The sequence below is a fragment of the Lethenteron reissneri genome, chromosome 42 (genome assembly GCF_015708825.2).
Source record: "Lethenteron reissneri isolate LAM-NWPU_2019-01 chromosome 42, ASM1570882v1, whole genome shotgun sequence".
Lineage (NCBI taxonomy): Eukaryota > Metazoa > Chordata > Hyperoartia > Petromyzontiformes > Petromyzontidae > Lethenteron > Lethenteron reissneri.
In genome coordinates, this window is record NC_083820.1 from 10,453,332 (window position 1) to 10,470,663 (window position 17,332).

A 17,332-nucleotide genomic window follows, 5' to 3' on the forward strand; every position below is an offset into this window, starting at 1 on the left:
CACAGACTCACCCACTCACACACTCACCCACTCACACGCTCACCCACTCACACCCTCACCCACTCACATCCTCACCCTCTCACACACTCACCCACTCACACACTCACCCACTCACACCCTCACCCACTCACACCCTCACACCCTCACCCACTCACACCCTCCCACCCACACATCCGTTTCTGCCTCTTTCCTCGCACTGCTGCTCAACTTCGGAATTCCCTCCCATCGCCTCTTGTTTCCTAGCTCATAACCTCACTCGATTCAAGAAATGTGTTCACCCTTATCGATGACACCTTCAATTGTTGCTGTTTGTTGCTGGCCGCTTGGCATTTTGGACCATTGGGCCGACTGTGTTCAGCAACCGTGACGCAAACAAAAACAAAATACGAAGACACATCAACAGCTGTTGGGTTTTTTTCTGTTGTTAAATCGGCTTTGTGTAAATGTCAAATGCGGGCAGGCCCCCGAATAAGAGCGCAGTTGGAGAGCTGCCCCCCCCCCCGTCTCTCTCGCCTGCGAGCTTAGCGATAACTCTCCACTGGCTGTTGAAGCAAACGCAGAGGGGGTCAGTGACCAGTGGCGGATTATCCGAGCAGCAAAAGTAGCTACATATGAAGTAGTAGCTACGGGCCCCGAACTTTCAAGGGCCTCGCGCTAAATGCTTTCCAGCTATCAATTCCGGTTCGGTGATTCTGCACTTGCTCTATAACTATAGTACTATACCGCCTTCGACTTTTATGAACGACTGGGTGTTTAAGGTTAGCGATTTGTCGTAGTATCTGGCTGTATAGCAAATAAAAAAATACAATTGACTGTACTATGCAAGTAAAAAATTAGTGTTTTAATATAAACTTTTTTTTTTATTTAGTGCCCCTTTATAACATCACATGCTACAAGCCCCGCACTAGCTTCATCCGGCACTGTGTCCACTGCCTGTTGAAGCAAACGCAGAGAGGTCAGTGACCGGCCATCCCCCTCTACTACCTCCCCCCAATGCCACCGTGACGAGAAGCCGTGCAGAGTGAATGGGTTTGAGACCCAGGTCCACATTCTTGGGCAGGCAGTGAGGAGTGGGGGGCTTGTTTGGGGATGGATATCTGCCCAAAAACACTTGCGCATACCTGCAAGACAATGAAAGCGCGCTGATTTACTCGATTGTCAAACGCAGCTACGGGAGGAGCTGGGATGGATGTTTCAGGGGGTGCCGTCGTGTGCTAGCGTGCTCGCCGCAGAGGTTCGCGATGTCAATCCGATGGATGTACGCATTGTGGTATTGTTGCATTTCACCCGCAGTATACTGCCACAGTTTTAATGGACATAGGATGGCTGACAAATGCACTGGGGGGGGGGGGGGGGGAATTGTTTACGTGGAAAAAGTTGGCAACCCTCCCTCTGTCCCTCCGTTGTCTTGGTAAAAGCTGCGGGCCGACTCCGACTCTCCTCCTCATGGAGTAACCCTGACTGCACCCAAGGTTACTAATAGGGTTTGTCCCCTTTTTTCTGGCAACAAAACTGACACCTTTTGCAAGGAATCATGTTTACATTAACCACAATACTTGCAGTCAAATGCAAACAAAAAACAATACTCTGATAATTTATGCATAAATTATCAGAGTATTGTGTTTTTTTCCAGAAAAAAGGGGAAAAACCCTATTAGTATATTTTGGTACTGGCAAAGGAGGTCCCATGATGCACCCAAGGTTGTCAAGTATTGGGAGTTTACTCTGCGGAGAACATTTTTGTTTATATATTTTACACATCGTGTCACAAGCTACACTTCGACACGTTTCACTTGAACGGGGGGGTTCAAAGGCCACGCTTTTAAAACACCTATTTGTACAAGCGACACAAAGGTGGCTTTGTTTTTCTTGGGCCAGATTTGCACAATTTTGTAAGGACAGCGAGATATTTTTTTACGACTGCGATAAGGGTCACACCGCTGCGCAAAAAAAAAAAACCCACTCGTGTTTTTCGCCGAGCGCGCAGCAACATAAATCAGCGGCATGACCCCACTGCGCTCGCTACCTGCCGGTGCCCTCGACTCGAGACTTGTGCGGCAGACAGCGAGTCTTAAATGTCGCCAAGATAAGACAGGATCCGAAGTTTCTCCCCCCCCCCCCCCACGTACGCCTGTTGGGTGGCGACTCGGCTTCCGATTTGGAGGCTTGCCCATGGCAGTAAAAGTTGTCGGGGCCCTTGGGTGGGCGCACACACCACAGAGTTGTGCGCCTTTTGGTGTCATCTGGTCCAACACCAATGGAGACTCGGCTCTAAGGAAAGCTGTCTCGGGTGTGGACCAATCAACTTCAAGGACAGTGCATATCATTATCAGCATCAGAGTTGTTTTTTTGTTTGCAATTTGACTACTTGTGCTGTGGTTATTGCAAACATGATACCTTGTATAAAGGTGTCAGTTTTGTACCAGTTTAAAGGTAAAAACCTACTACTACTCCCAAGTCGGTCCAGTAAAGTTATTCGTAGATGATGATGGTAATAATAATACACTGGAGTCCATTTGTACGGCGTACACTGTGGGTGCATGCTGCTGCGGTGGAATGGTTTGCACACTCTGAACTTGAACCAATCCAGAGGTCACCAGTTTGTTTGTGCTCCCGGTGCGGCATCGGGAACGGGGGAAGTTTTTTAAATGCCTCCCCACCTCTGGTGTACCCATTTACACTGCTGGGTACACCAGCTGGTCTAGCTACAGGTCACGTGGTGGGTGAGGTCAAGTGCAGGCACAGCGTGGAAGAGTAGGCCAAGTACCCTCCAGAAGAGGGTTGCAGAGCTGCACTTTTATCGTTCAAATTTGACACCGAGTGCGTGGTTTATCGTTTTATTCTGTACCTAGTAAGGGCTGAGACTCACCAGATCAAAGCGCATGCCCATAGCTGCAACACGAGTTTAAAACAAGGTGGCTTATCTAAAACTCCTATCACAGATCATGAACAAAATCTCATTTCATAATTGCTATTACTCCAAGTAGCATAATATTCATATGCAAATAGAGCAGTCGCAGCATACATTGTCATTTTTAAAACTGACGAGTCTAAATGGCAATATACGGGACCGTCCATACATGAATTAAGGTCTTTGCTTTGAGAGTCTGCGGCATTTGAACTCCGTAGAAATTCAAGAAGAAATCCATCTCGATTTAAAGCTTTCGTGACTGCAGGGATTCATCTTCTTGGTTCTTTCGGTAAAGTCACGTAGAATGGAAATAATAAAATAATAAAAAATAAAATAATTCTCACGACGTTTCGGCAACAACGCAAGCAACCGTCCTCAGGTGAAGAACAGGTCTGTCGAGAAGACAGACCTGTAGCTAGCGTTGTGGCCGAAACGTCGTGATAATTATTTTATGTTTTATTTTTATTATTTCCATTCTACGTGACTTTACCGAAAGAACCAAGAAGAAATCCATCGTTTATCCTGAAGTCGGGCTACACACTGCCTCACTACTTGTGCAACACCGGTGGACACACAAAGAAACACAACTCGGGGCCTGGTGGCCAATTTTATTTGCGATTGCGCAACTTTGGCGAAATAAAAAAAAACATTGACAGAACAGCGCCACCATAAGCGTCTCACTCACTTTACGGTGTGCCACGTTAAAAACGACTCGGGGGGGGGGGGGGGGGAGACACCTTCTCCACCGGTCTGCTCTACGAGAACTAAGAGTAAAATCACGAGTGTACAAAACACGACAACCCACAACACCGAGGATTGTGGAGGTCAAAAAATGGGGGGAGAGGTGGAGGTTGTAAATTTTGATCTCTCGCGACGCGGAGACAATAAAACGTGATGTTATATTTTTTTTTGATTGTGTATTTTCATACCGTGATCAAAACACGAAGCACCGGTAACACAAGACACGGGCGAGAAGACGGTAAAATAGGAAAGCAACCCAAGGAATGGACACGAAAGGAGTGAATTATACCACTTTTCACAAGAAAATTCGTAGTCGCACATGACCAACATTCACACACGATATAGAATTACACCACACGTAAATATACTACTGTGATAGCAAATACCTCACCAGGCAAATTGCATGGCACCACTTTTTTTTTACTACAGAGATGCATATTGATGCAACACAATAATTAAGCCAAGGCATTGACAATCAATATGGTAATACTTTCCATTTAAAACCCATTTGAGAATATATTCATTCAGCATGGGTTCCGCTTTGTGATGTGTGTTCATGAAGAAAAGTCAGATGCAACATCTTTAACATGGCATTGGCTATCTTTCAATTCCACACGCATTATTTTTAGCCGATTTTAAATCAGGGTAAACAAGAGAGGCGTTCACTGCATATCAAACCCTGTTGTTTAAGCAACCACATTTTCAAAAATAGTTTGACGCACACGTAGGCAATATATTACGAGAACGTTTTAGACAGTACACCCATGCTGCGAAACACACCTTTAAAATGTAATAAGTTAACTCCTCAACCCATGATCACAATAAAAAACCATGTGCTTAACACTTTAATCAACTGTACCACTCATGCACTGAAGTATTTAAGTACTTTCCCATGAAGCTCTGTCCTAATGCCGATTACAACTGCATGCACCATCATAACAATACTGAGCATGGTTAGTATTTGGCAAGCTATGGTTCAAACACATACTATCAACTTTTCAATACACAAATTATCTTGAATTATTAGGTTTTTGTAGGGCACAAAAATAGTGCGGGGCACCAATTGGCATTTCAGAAGATGTGAGGGGTTGATTAAGAATTAGGAGCGATTCCACATGGACCACGAGCATCCAGTTGCCGACACCACATCAAAACTCTTTCCAAAATTCGGTCCGTTCGACTAATTACAGTAAACATAATCGGTTGTTCTGAGAATTTAAATGCTCTCTAGCACAGCGCCAAAAACGTCACTTGTGCACGCACTCCCATTCCAATCTGTTGAGCAGATTGTGGCTCCGACGCGATTTGGTCACAAGAACAGATTTCCCAATGATCGATCTCGCCGTTCACTCCCTCTCCCTTTAAGATGAACCTCAGTTACCAAAGGCACATTGCAATGTTCAAGCAAATAAACATTTGTAGTGTTGGGATCTGTCAGATCATATCATTGCCAATTTTCGAGGGGGTGGGGGGGGGGAAGTAGCTATATTTGGAACGTGGCAAAAGAACGTGGCAATATTAGCCGTGATGTAAAAACTGCCACCCGACACGCACAAATGTCTCACTGCTGAGGCCGATCAATTGCTGCTCTCAGTTGGTCCGAGTTTTCAAACACCGCCGAGATAAACTCGTCGAAGAGACGATCCATGTAGTTGTCATCCCGAGGAACGAGATGCTCCAGAAAGGCGATGTGGCCCCCGTGTGTGGTCACCAACAAGGCCAGGTTGGAAGATCCTTTGGCATCCTCTAGTGGCAATGCTAAGAACAACATGGGTAGCAGTTTAAGCGTGCCAACAAGGACACTCAATTGATTTTGATAATGTTGAAGTTCTGTGCAAAACTAGCTACTACTGGCCAAGACTAATAGAGAATCTATCGAAATTGAAATAAATAAAAATCATTTTAACCGTTCGGATAGCTACCGACTTAGTGCTGCATCCAAGCAAATCATCAAATAATACATTGTTTAAATGCATGCTTATACAAGGCACCATACTTCAATAGGGATTACCATTGGTATGGCTATTTTAATACACTGGCGAAAAGTCGTACTCAGATTGTAAATGTTGTGGCTTGGCTCTCCAACACACCGGTGTGCTGTACTAGTACACTACACTATACACTACATTACTCTACACTCTACACTACACACTAGTGCTGTACCAGTGACAAATTGGCACGTTCTGTTTACGTGACAAACCTTACTAGTTGGCTGTATCGGGTGTTGGTGGGTTTTAACGACACATTTATTTATTTACGCGATCTAACCCAACAAAAGCTCTATTATGATCGTTCAAATCTTTAGCGCTCTCCAATGTGCATTCGGGTTGTTACTGCATTTTGTCCGGCAACAATGTCCAACTGCCAGGAGCGTCTTCAGGAACTTTCACGGCCTACCTTGATTATATAAACCGCATTGTGGTAACTGCTCACATTGTTCGATACCCTCTTATTAACACACGAAAAAATGCAGTTTAAATGTCACTGAGGTGACAAAACACAGACATTAGTTACTATACAAGCAAAAGGTTATTTCTGGACAACCAAAAGCCCAATCGTGACCAAGGGCTCATCCCTCCAATCATATAATGTTTGTCAAAACACATCACCATAACGCATGTATACTGCACAGAAGCCTTGTTTAAAACCATCAACAGCCAAAATTTTTGCCATATTCTTTTAGACAGCAGCAGGACAATCGTACGACTATATTCTAGATTAATCCTTGCTAGGAATATCGGTGCCGTATAGTCATCATTGCCTACTGCTGCCTTGTGCGTCAGGGTCTTTAACGTGGACAAGCCTTCCCTGATCACTCTGGGGGCGGTTTGGCACTGCCCAAAATATGACTAATCAGTAACTCAAGAGACAGACTGGTGTGTGGCAGCACTACTACTTACAGCACTTGGGATTGAAGGGGTCATCCTCCGAGCTGAGCACCACCACTGGCACTCGCATGTCCATTATTCGGTAGCAAGGGCTGGCGTCGTGGTGGTATTGCTGCGTCGTCTCGTAATTAAACATTGGCGCTGTTAACCGGTCATCGAAATCCCAGACAGACTTGGCCTAATGCAAACGGGTACAACCCAACATTAGGGGCCATCCATTTAGTAGGTACACAAAAATCTGTCAAAACTTGACCCCCCCCCCGTCCCTGTACGCACGCGGACTTTTTACACCCCACCTGCGTACGTACATTTGACGCACCCCCCCCCCCCCCCCCCCCCACAAAATCCTATAGATCGGCCGATATTTAATCCACGCAGAAATGATAAAGGATGAATAATATTAACCTGTTTAAGCAAACAGATAGTCTACCTCTAACTTATTTGAAGGCCAATGTAGACGAATAATTATCGAGGCTTCACCCCCCCCATACGGACATTGTCAGCAGACAATGTCCATGCGTACGTACTCAATGGATGGCCGCTTACCATGGCGTAGCGTTTCGCAGTTATTCACGTACAGCTCTCCGATACGTTGTCAGATTGTACCATGTGTCGTTTGGCACGACGCCCAACGTTTCGCTCCATTTGTCGTGAGCTTCGACCGAATTGTAATCGGTTCTTGAAGGAGCTCCCCCGGCATATTAAATGAAATGTTGGACATCACGCTGCTACGACGCACGGTACCCCAGAGCTACAACCCAACAACTGACAACTTGACTGCAACGGAGCAGTCTCATTACAGCCGACGTGAACATTCAAATGTATCTGCAGGACAATGCTTACCTTACTCTTTGGTTCTTTCGGTAAAGTCACGTAGGTAAAAAAATAAGCAAAAATATAAATAAATAAATAATGGATACAAACTTTTTTAAACACGACGTTTCCATTGCAACATAAGCAATCATCATCAGGTGTGAGAATCACAGCTAGGAGATTTTTACTCAAGTAATTTTACTGAAGTAATTTTCCAGCTGTGATTTTCACACCTGATGATGATTGCTTGTGTTGCAATCGAAACGTTGTGATTTAATTTACTTTTATTTTTTTCTATATATTTTTTTACCTACGTGACTTTACCCAAAGAACCAAAGAGTTATGGATCCTTGCGGTCACGAAAACTTAAAATCTAAAATGAATGCTTACCTTCAAAATGTGGTCCACATCGAACCTCTTCTCCAAGACTTCTCTATGGCTGCAAGACAACATTCACGGTGTTGTGAACACTCTTACAGCAATGTTCCTTCACTGCTACTAAGAAGAGGTAATGCTCTGTTTATATTAAACTACTATTAACATAATTTATGCCTCGAGTTTCCTGGCTGGCTGCTAGCCAGGCTCTTCTCCACCCCAGAAACAACAAATTGCTCATTTCACTTTGCACTGATATTAACGTAATTCTTAAAACCCTCACCGTGCATAATATCCTGCCATTTTATTCGACAAGAGAGCACTTTGAGTGCTCCGAGTACAGGATGATTGTGAGAAGTGTGTGAAAATGACAGCCGCCCCTTATTTTCCGTTGAAGAGCAACGGGTTCCCTGCGAGCGAATGTATAATTTTAGTCAACTGGTAGTGCAACATGAAAATTGAGCGGTTAATTTACCGGCGCACGTATCTCAGGTAGTGTTTCATCACGTAGTGGTTAAAAATAAGCCAGTCCAGCCAGCGGTAGGAAATGGACAGCTCGGCGTTCCAGGATGGCGAAACTGCGAACGCCGCCACGAGCTCACTGTTGTCTCCCGACTTCCCAGCGTAGTTGAGTACGATGTTACTGCACAGACACAATCTTTAGGCGTTACGATTTTCACGTCACAAAGAAACAAACATTGCAGTGCTGTACATTATAAAACGGCTACAAGTGTTATTTTCTCAAGATGTGTGTGCTTTTGGTTGCCGCTGTACGCTGTTCGGCACGATGTCTGACATATCGCTCCAAGTTACTGAAGCTCCCAGCACGTAGAGGGAAACGTTGTAGTAGTTATTATCGTCATTATCTTGCTGAGCAACGTGTGGTACAACTCAAACACACGTGGGAGAGATAATACAGCACAACCGCAAACATTTACACAGCTAAATTATTTGTAAGTATATATTGTCTTATATTATATAGATTTATACAGCACCTTATCCCAAGGCGCTTTACAATAATTATAAAGTTGTACATAACATGACAGTGATTGAAATAAGAATTGGGGTTATTAGAATTGGTGGTGTAGTTACGGTGACAGGAGAAGAGGTGAGAGTGGTGTTGAAGGGGTTGGGTTAGTGATGGGGGTTGGGGTAGTGATGGGGGTAGTGATAGGGGTAAGCCTAGTCGTAGGTGGGGGGTGGGGGAGGGAGCAGAAGTAGGATGGACATACAAAATGAAGTACTGAAGTCAATCAATTAGATATATGGTGCAGTAATTCAAGATATTTAAACAATGGTGAAAAAGTCTGTTTACCCTCCGAGTGATATTCCAGCAGCTATCAGTGGTGACGCTGGGTAGAGGGATTTAAAATGTTGTATCACAGTTTCCAAATCTTCTGTATTTGCACCACAATAAGTTCTTGGGGTCTATATAAAAAAAAGCATCATATTTTTTTAAATATATACTTTGTAGTATATTAACTTGGTCATTCTTTGAATACCAATAAATCAAATGGCAGAATAAGAACGAAATTACCAAAAGCCTTGTTCCTCCGAGTCCTCTGTTATGAAATATGATGCACCTACGAAAAAAAAACATGTTAAAGTTACATTTTACAAAAATGTTCAAACTTATGATATTTGTCATTGTAAGCGTAATTGTGAATTTTATAAATGTTTGTTAAATGTGATTAGATTGGTTTACAGCAGGTGGCATTCTGTAGGGTAGACACACCTTTGCATGATGGGGTGATGGTGCATTATATCCTTGATGGATAGAGAGAGGATCTAATCTGATAATGGCTGCCCCAAAGCCCACACCAGACAACACGCGATAATAATTCCCTTCAGGAGAATTATCCAATAGAATACTTCACACTTAAGATTGACAAAGATTGAGGAGAACTCAAAACAGCTGTCCAGAACTGCTTTAACAGTATGCAGCCATCATCCACTTGGAAAAATCTGTCAAAAACTTGGGCACAAATCCAGCTGTGTGCTGAGAATGGAGGCACTTTGTGGGACACCCTGTAGTGGGCCATGAGCATACCTGTAACCCCGAATCTCAGCTTTCCGCACCAGCGATACTATATAGTTCTCTTCGCTGCCACCTGTCAACCCCGGCAGAAAAACTACCGTGGGACGCATCAGGGGATCAGGGTAGACAGTGGCTTTATTGTTGTCCAGCCAGTGCAGCGATAACTCTCCGCCATCTGGGGTATTTATTAACTCACTGCAAAACGAAAGAGACAAAGTCAATCACATATACATGGGCTGCCGTGGTGGAACTTAAAAACTCATTGCTGAGAGATTTCAAAAACATAAGTCATCCAAAGTTTGACTGCGTATGTTTTGCACGGTACTAGGGTAGTTCTCCAATGTGTTTTAAGGTTGTGCCGCATGTTGTTCGGAATGGTGTAATGACGTTTCGCTCCACATTCTTGGAACTTCTTGGGGAACTGAATAATTTAGTAATTCGGTTCCTGATCAAGCTCCCAGCTAGTGGAGCGAAATGTCAAGACATCACCTCAAACAGTATGCAAAACAACCTGAAGAATACATTGGAGAGTTTAAAGTCATCAAGAGTTAAAGAACTTAAAGAGTAGGTTTTCGTAGCCAATACAATGATCAATCTTTGTTTTTGGGCCACGTACTATCATGCCAAAGTCCTTGTCATTAACCCTGCACCACCCTACACGATTGTCACACAAAGATAGTATTTATACGTGCCATATATTCTTTTTACGATTTAATGACGCCAAATTCAGTCACAAAAAGTCTTAAGTCACTGGTGAGCTTGATTGGTCACAATTTGATAATACATTGGCAAGAATAAATAAGATCTTTGCAAATGAGACATCCTTGTTGGAGCAGTGGAAGGTCAATGACAAGAATGTTGGCATAAAAATACCACGTGGTCTAGTCCAAAACCAAATGTGAACCAAGGGTTAAAAGAATATGGGTTAAATAAATGTTGTTCAAAGGAATTCGTTTTTGTGGCACCCACAACTTAACAAGAGTATTCACCCGTGTGATATGTGGGTAATTGCCCAGCAATGGGTGCCAATCATAACTGCAGGAATTTAAAATGTGCAGCCAGTCACTCAGAATGACTTGGCTTACACATGGCTGAACGCTGAGATGACAATGTTTTGAAAGGCACAACTATGGCCAAGCTGGTAAATTTGAAGATTTTATTTTTTTACAAATATCTAGTTTCATTCATAATGCTATTTTTTTTATTGGCTCCAAATTCCATTTTGATGAATTTATGCTGAAGCACACAGCTACTCTTTTCTCCACATAAAATCAGGGGCAATGTGCTGTAATCTAATGCACGCAACCTGCCGACAATAAAAATGTCATACTTTGCCACAGAATTAGTCTCCGTCGAAGATAAAACATTTAATTTGGTAGCGTTAAATGCCAAAACCGTTCCATGTTCACCCGACAGTCTCAACCGGAACATCCACACATAATATTTACTTTCGCAAGGTCACAATATCCACATATTTACTTTCACTAGATCAACATGATTGGTTTACATTTTTATCATCAATATGTAACTTTAATCTGAAAAGAGATCGGATTTGTCAAGTTTTGCTTTGAACAGAAATGCACCCTCCAACTTTGTTGGAAGTTCCTCTGCACTCTCGTGCAGTGTTGCCAACTCAGCAATTTTGTCACGAGATGTAGCAACATATTTCTGATTAACATCTTTCTAGGACGATTACATTACGCGCATTTAGGTGCGATTCCAAATGTGTATTCAGGATCCAGTATCAGATCACGATACAGGTAGTCCTCTACTTACGACGGAGATGCGTTACGACGACCCCATCAAAAGTCAAAAATATCGTAAGTCGAAGATGGCCTAGCCTACCCAGGAGTCTTAAATGGTGATAATTTAGAAAAACAGAGCAATTTAAAGTACCGTACTGTATAAACTACATACTGTATGTATTTATTAATTACAATACTGTATTGCACAGTAAAATGTAAAGTAAAAAAACAAAGTAAATGCTTAGCCTACCTATATGAACTGCAATTTAGTAGAAAGTTTTTTCAGGAAACAATCCTATCTGCATCACACAAGGCGGGAGATGCGTACAGTACATCCCGGCAGCGTCCCAACGTACAGTATCGTATCTCGTACGCTGCTGCGTTTGCCTGCCGCGCGAAATTTAAAATATTTTACAATTTTGTCGTATCGCCATCGTAAGATCGAAATATCGTAAGTCGGACCATCGTAACTCGGGGACTGTGTTTAAACAACGTGTTTAAGATTGCACTGTATATGTAACTTGTCAAGTGACATTTTTGATGACTTGAGGTCTATCTGGAGATATCTAGTGACACCTAGTGACCCTTCGAGGTTCAATTTTGATTTAAAGCTTTCGTGACTGCAGGGATTCATCTTCTTGGTTCTTTCGGTAAAGTCACGTAGAAGGGAAGTAATAAAATAATAAAAATAAAACATAATAAAATTATTCTCACGACGTTTCGGCCACAACGCAAGCAGCCGTCCTCAGGTGAAAACCAGGTCCGTCGAGGCGACAGAGTCTGACTCTGTCGTGAGAATAATTTTATAATGTTTTATTTTTATTATTTTATTACTTCCCTTCTACGTGACTTTACCGAAAGAACCAAGAAGAAGACCTTCGAGGTTCGTTTGGCGACTTTCCACTTCAAGGAGCTGGCAACACTGCTCTGGTATGTACGTATGCCGAACTTATTTCCCACCGTACGTAGCCATCCGTGTTTCCACCCCCTTGTTGTGTGGCCTCGAGTGCAAGTTACCTGCGGTAGGAGATGTGAATGTGTCGCTTGAGTAGTGGCCTCATCAGTGTCATGATGCGACCTCCATAGCACCAGAAGGTCGGGTAGTATGGCTTGTTGACGATGGGGCAGTGGCTCTCAAGGAAGTGGCAAAAGCCCTGCCCGCCAACTAGGATTGGTTTCTGGTGTGTCCGTGCGTGTGTGTACGCGTTCATGAGAACATAAGAAACAACAAAAACTAATGATCTTGCATTAAGATATACAATGGAGTGGATTGCGGGACACAATGATTGCAAACATAGGCAGGTTAATGACATAATGCAAGGCTTTTTTTCTGTAATTCAGGGATATTCAATTTTCTAGATACAGTACTGCAATTATACATAATATAAATCATATTCTTGGTTCTTTCGGTAAAGTCACGTACAAGGGAAATAATAAAATAATACAAATATAAAACAATACAAATTCTCACGACGTTTCGACTGCAACACAAGCAATCATCATCATGTGTGAAATCCACAGCAAGAAATTTTTAATTTTTTAAATTATTTTATTACCTCCCTTCTACGTGACTTTACCGAAAGAACCAATAATATGAATCCTTGCAGACACGAAAGCTTTAAATACAAATATAAATCATGTTATTAAAGTTGTGTCTATTAGGCTGGGGGGGAAGGCGGGATATTATTATCATTATGCAACAAAACAGATTGCTCACCCGCCCAAACTTGACATGTTACAAAAGAGTTGCATAACTCATCGGATTCCTCCTGCAGTTTAAATACATATTCGGATTCTGATAAAAGTAACAAGGCTTTTGGTTGCAGGTAAGTACTCAAACAAGAACGTAACATCCACCGTCTACGGCGCGCACACACACACAGAGACCTGTCAACGACGTTTGAATAAGGGGGAAAACCAAATGCTGAACAATGTATTCGGCGTAAAAAAAAACATCAAAAGCATAACTGCGAAAGTAAAAAACATCGATGCTCCAATGTAACACGATTTTTGTTCCTGGGTAGTAAGTGTTATTTCCTAATTGCTTATGCCTCAAACGTATAGAAAATGGCTATTATTCCCCACAAACTTTGCTTTTGTGACCAGGACTACGTGAATGAATGACACAAATGCACACGTTTTGTCATCGAAAATAGGTAAATCTCTAAATATCGCTGTCCTGGTCACAAAAGCAAAGTTTGTGGGAAATAATAATAGCCAATTTCTGTACTTTTGAGGCATAAGCAATTAGAAAATTACGCTTACCACCCAGCTGCAAAAAAAATGTTGTTACACAGTGTTATCATAACAGCCGTGGGTCAACACACCCGAACCAAAAACATCGCCGTTACCGACGTGATCAATATTTTGTTATCGTCCACAAACCCCCACGAACATCACCGGTGTGAAACAACGTACGCACAGCAAGCCTGTCAGTTTCGCTTGTGACAGAACGAAGATTGAGGCGCATGAGAGAAACACACGAAGGTTCATGGAGGAATCGTTCTGTCAAGAGGCGACTGACTGAAGTTCGACGTTCAAGGAGAGACCCACTGGCAGCTGAGTGATGGAACGCGTCCCATAAATCATCGCCTGCGGATCTGCAGCGATGAAATCATCACATGTGCAGGTGTTACGTACACAAATATATAATAGCATCATCACCACACGATCGTAAGAGATGGCAGCGGCTTGGGCGAGGCCTTCATCCAGCAGTCGATTGATCCTGGCCGATAACGCGTTCGTAAACACGGTCAATGACACTGTGACATAGTTACACGTGCTGCCGAGCCACCGGCGTCTCGCCTAGCCGGCCTGCGGGAAAGGGCGCGCCTCCTCCGGCACGCCGTGTAGGCCGAGGGGGGGTGGGTGGGTGGAGAGTTCCTCCTGTAAAGATGATAGGGTTGGGGGGAGCGGGGTGCATACCTTGACGACTCTGAGAAAATACTGCAGCATGTAGAGGGACAGGCAGCCCGCCAGCAGCGACAGCGCCAGCATGCTGCTGCTGCTGCCGGACACGGCGCACACATCACTGCGCTGTGCCGGCCACACACGGCAGCGGCCTGACGTCCATTGAGCCAGGCTGCCCGGCGGCTTTGCCAGATCAGAGGGAGTTTTTTTGGTTTTAACCTCTGTGGTTGGGCTTCTACTTGTCAGCTCAGAGGTTTTTTAACCTCTGTGGTTGGGCTTCTATTTGTCAGCTCAGAGGTTTTTTAACCTCTGTGGTTGGGCTTCTGCTTGTCCTTTCAGAGGTTTTTTAACCTCCGTGGTTGGGCTGTTGGTTGTCAGTTCAGAGGTTTTTTTAACTTCTGTGGTTGGGCTGTTGGTTGTCAGTTCAGAGGTTTTTTAACCTCTGTGGTTGGGCTGTTGGTTGTCAGTTCAGAGGTTTTTTAACCTCTGTGGTTGGGTTGTTGGTTGTCAGTTCAGAGGTTTTTTTAACCTCTGTGGTTGGGCTGTTGGTTGTCAGTTCAGAGGTTTTTTTACCTCCGTGGTTGGGCTTCTGCTTTTCAGTTCAGAGGTTTTTTTTTTACCTACGTGGTTGGGCTTCTGCTTGTCAGTTCAGAGGTTTTTTTTACCTACGTGGTTGGGCTTCTGCTTTTCAGTTCAGAGGGTTTTTTTACCTCCGTGGTTGGGCTTCTGCTTGTCAGTTCAGAGGTTTTTTAACCTCTGTGGTTGGGATTCTGCTTGTCAGTTCAGAGGTTTTTTTAACCTCTGTGGTTGGGCTTCTGCTTGTCAGTTCAGAGGTTTTTTTACCTTTGTGGTTGGGCTTCTGCTTGTCAGCTCAGAGGTTTTTTTAACCTCTGTGGTTGGGCTGTTGGTTGTCAGTTCAGAGGTTTTGTTTTGTAACCGTCGTGGCTTGGCGACCGCTTGCCATGTCAGAGGTTTTCGCCGCGCGTGTTTTCTAGGTTTTTTGTTTAGATTCGAGTGAAGTTTGGGGCCGTCCATAAATGACGTCACGTACCTGGGGGGGGTTGGGGGTCAGACATTTGTGACGATGTGTGACGAGGGGGGGAGGGGGTTTGAGAAATGTGACGTCACATCAAAATGCGCAACTTTAAATAAATGTAGACAACACGTTCTACTTAATTAAATATACTTTTTAATGTTTTCTCCTACAACATCAGAGTGCAGCGCCACATTAAATACGCACTACAATGACAATAGTTTAAAGCGATTCGAAGCATGTTTTATTTATGGGGGCGGGGCAGAGCTTTGTGACGTCATATTTGAGGGGGGGGTCTGACTTTTTGTGACGCCGTGTGACGAAGGGGGGGGGGGGGAGTCAAAAATCGTCCAAAATCGCGTGACGTCATTTATGGACGGCCCCTTTAGAGAGTAAAGTGTAATATTGCGTTGGTGGCAGTGGAGCACAAGCTCAAATAACAATAACGCATGTGTAGTGGGTTCTACGGAGACACACACTTGTTCTTGTAGACAACACGTTTATTACGACACCCCAACAGGGCTAACTACATAAACGTACACTGGATCTCCACCGAGGTGATAACTACACGGTGAACTGGACCACAACGGGGTAACTGCATAACCGGGTCAGTCAGCAACACACTGCCTGACCCACGATGCCGAGCGTAACATCGAAGACCGAGGATCGAAGAGACGTCGCACCGACGGGTTCCATTCCAACAGAGCCAAGAACCCTCTCGGGACTGCCCCTTGATGCTCCTGGGCGTGGCCTGGATCCGACCTCGGCGACGCCCCCTTCTAGATCCTACTTTTACACTCAAATTCCCTGCTATTTCTACAACAGTGGTGCAGCTGTAGGCAGTAGCGAGTCCTCAAAGTTCCGGTGCTGGGATTCTTCCAGCGTGCCCTTCATGGCACGGTACCGCTGCGCCACCGCTCTCCAGTCCAGCACATCCTCGATTCGGCATGGACGGACGCGTTCCCCGACACGCCGAGACTCTGCCAGAACGACCAGGTGGTTAGAAAAGGAGACACCGTTACACCGGTCACGACTCTGGGATGAAACGTCATTGTGTATACGTACAGCCCGTTAGATGAGGGTCTCCACACGCCGTTCTTGATCGTAGTATGTTATGGTTAATACACCACAGTAATAAACAAGGCGGCCTGCCGGATTCGAACCATGGACCTCTGCAAAAAGTGGTGAACACACTACCGATAAGGCCATATCATCACCCAGGTGATGTGGCCTATCCAGGCTCTATCTATTGAAAATAACTTCTGCTGCAGATCCCCCAATGTGCCAGCACCAGCACTGCGTGAAGTCGCCGTGCCGAGTCACGTGCTACTTGCCAACCTGCCTGGGTTCGCGCTGTCAACGTGGTGCGTGTCACAGGTACGGTACCCGCAGGGGACACTTTGGGCCTGCGGCGGGCGAAGCAGTGGAGCCAGCTGGCGGTGGAGTGCACGGGGATGTCGATCGAGTGTGAGTTGGACAGTCGGTCCACCTCCTCCCCCCCGTCTGCCAGGGATTCACTCGGCAAGTCGACAGTGCCTGCGTAAGAGCAAGGATAAACATTTCAGGGGAGAACCATAGTACCCGGGGGACTTAATAGTACTGAGCACTGCCCCCTTCGGGACTCTATTAGTGTGGTGAGTGCTGCATTCAAGACAATGATTTACGTGCTGCCCCTGAAGATTAGTATACAAAAATATGCAAAAAATAGTACAATTCAGTGATGGCGGTCATGACCTTTCCTCATATGCGCGGGGGGTGAAAGCTCATGCAGAATGCACAATAGGCACAAGCAGATCGCATTGTTACTCATTCTGTTCAGCGTTTATCGTTCGTATAACGTTTGTTTAACATTAGTGCGTCTTGCCCCCCCCCCCCCCTT

The 17,332-nt window shown here is 44.4% G+C and overlaps 2 protein-coding genes across 2 annotated transcripts in view; both read right to left on the minus strand.

The window, feature by feature from the left end:
- Nucleotides 1-3,498: 3,498 nt before the first annotated feature.
- Nucleotides 3,499-14,627, minus strand: LOC133353098 (phospholipase ABHD3-like). Its single transcript, XM_061569223.1, has 9 exons — nucleotides 14,436-14,627; nucleotides 12,528-12,688; nucleotides 9,778-9,960; nucleotides 9,265-9,310; nucleotides 9,043-9,155; nucleotides 8,203-8,370; nucleotides 7,743-7,791; nucleotides 6,552-6,717; nucleotides 3,499-5,409 (listed from the first exon to the last, which is right to left on the minus strand). The coding sequence occupies exons 1-9, from the start codon at nucleotides 14,505-14,507 to the stop codon at nucleotides 5,213-5,215; spliced, it is 1,155 nt and encodes a 384-aa protein (XP_061425207.1). The 5' UTR covers nucleotides 14,508-14,627; the 3' UTR covers nucleotides 3,499-5,212.
- A 1,108-nt stretch (nucleotides 14,628-15,735) lies between these two features.
- Nucleotides 15,736-17,332, minus strand: part of LOC133352928 (serine/threonine-protein phosphatase 6 regulatory ankyrin repeat subunit B-like) — a 30,646-nt gene continuing 29,049 nt past the window's right edge. Inside the window, exons 30-31 of the mRNA XM_061568932.1 lie at nucleotides 16,840-16,989; nucleotides 15,736-16,433 (exon numbers count right to left, since the gene is read on the minus strand). Of these exons, the coding sequence (XP_061424916.1) occupies nucleotides 16,270-16,433; nucleotides 16,840-16,989 (314 nt within the window). The 3' untranslated portion in view covers nucleotides 15,736-16,269. The remainder of the gene's footprint in view (nucleotides 16,434-16,839; nucleotides 16,990-17,332) is intronic.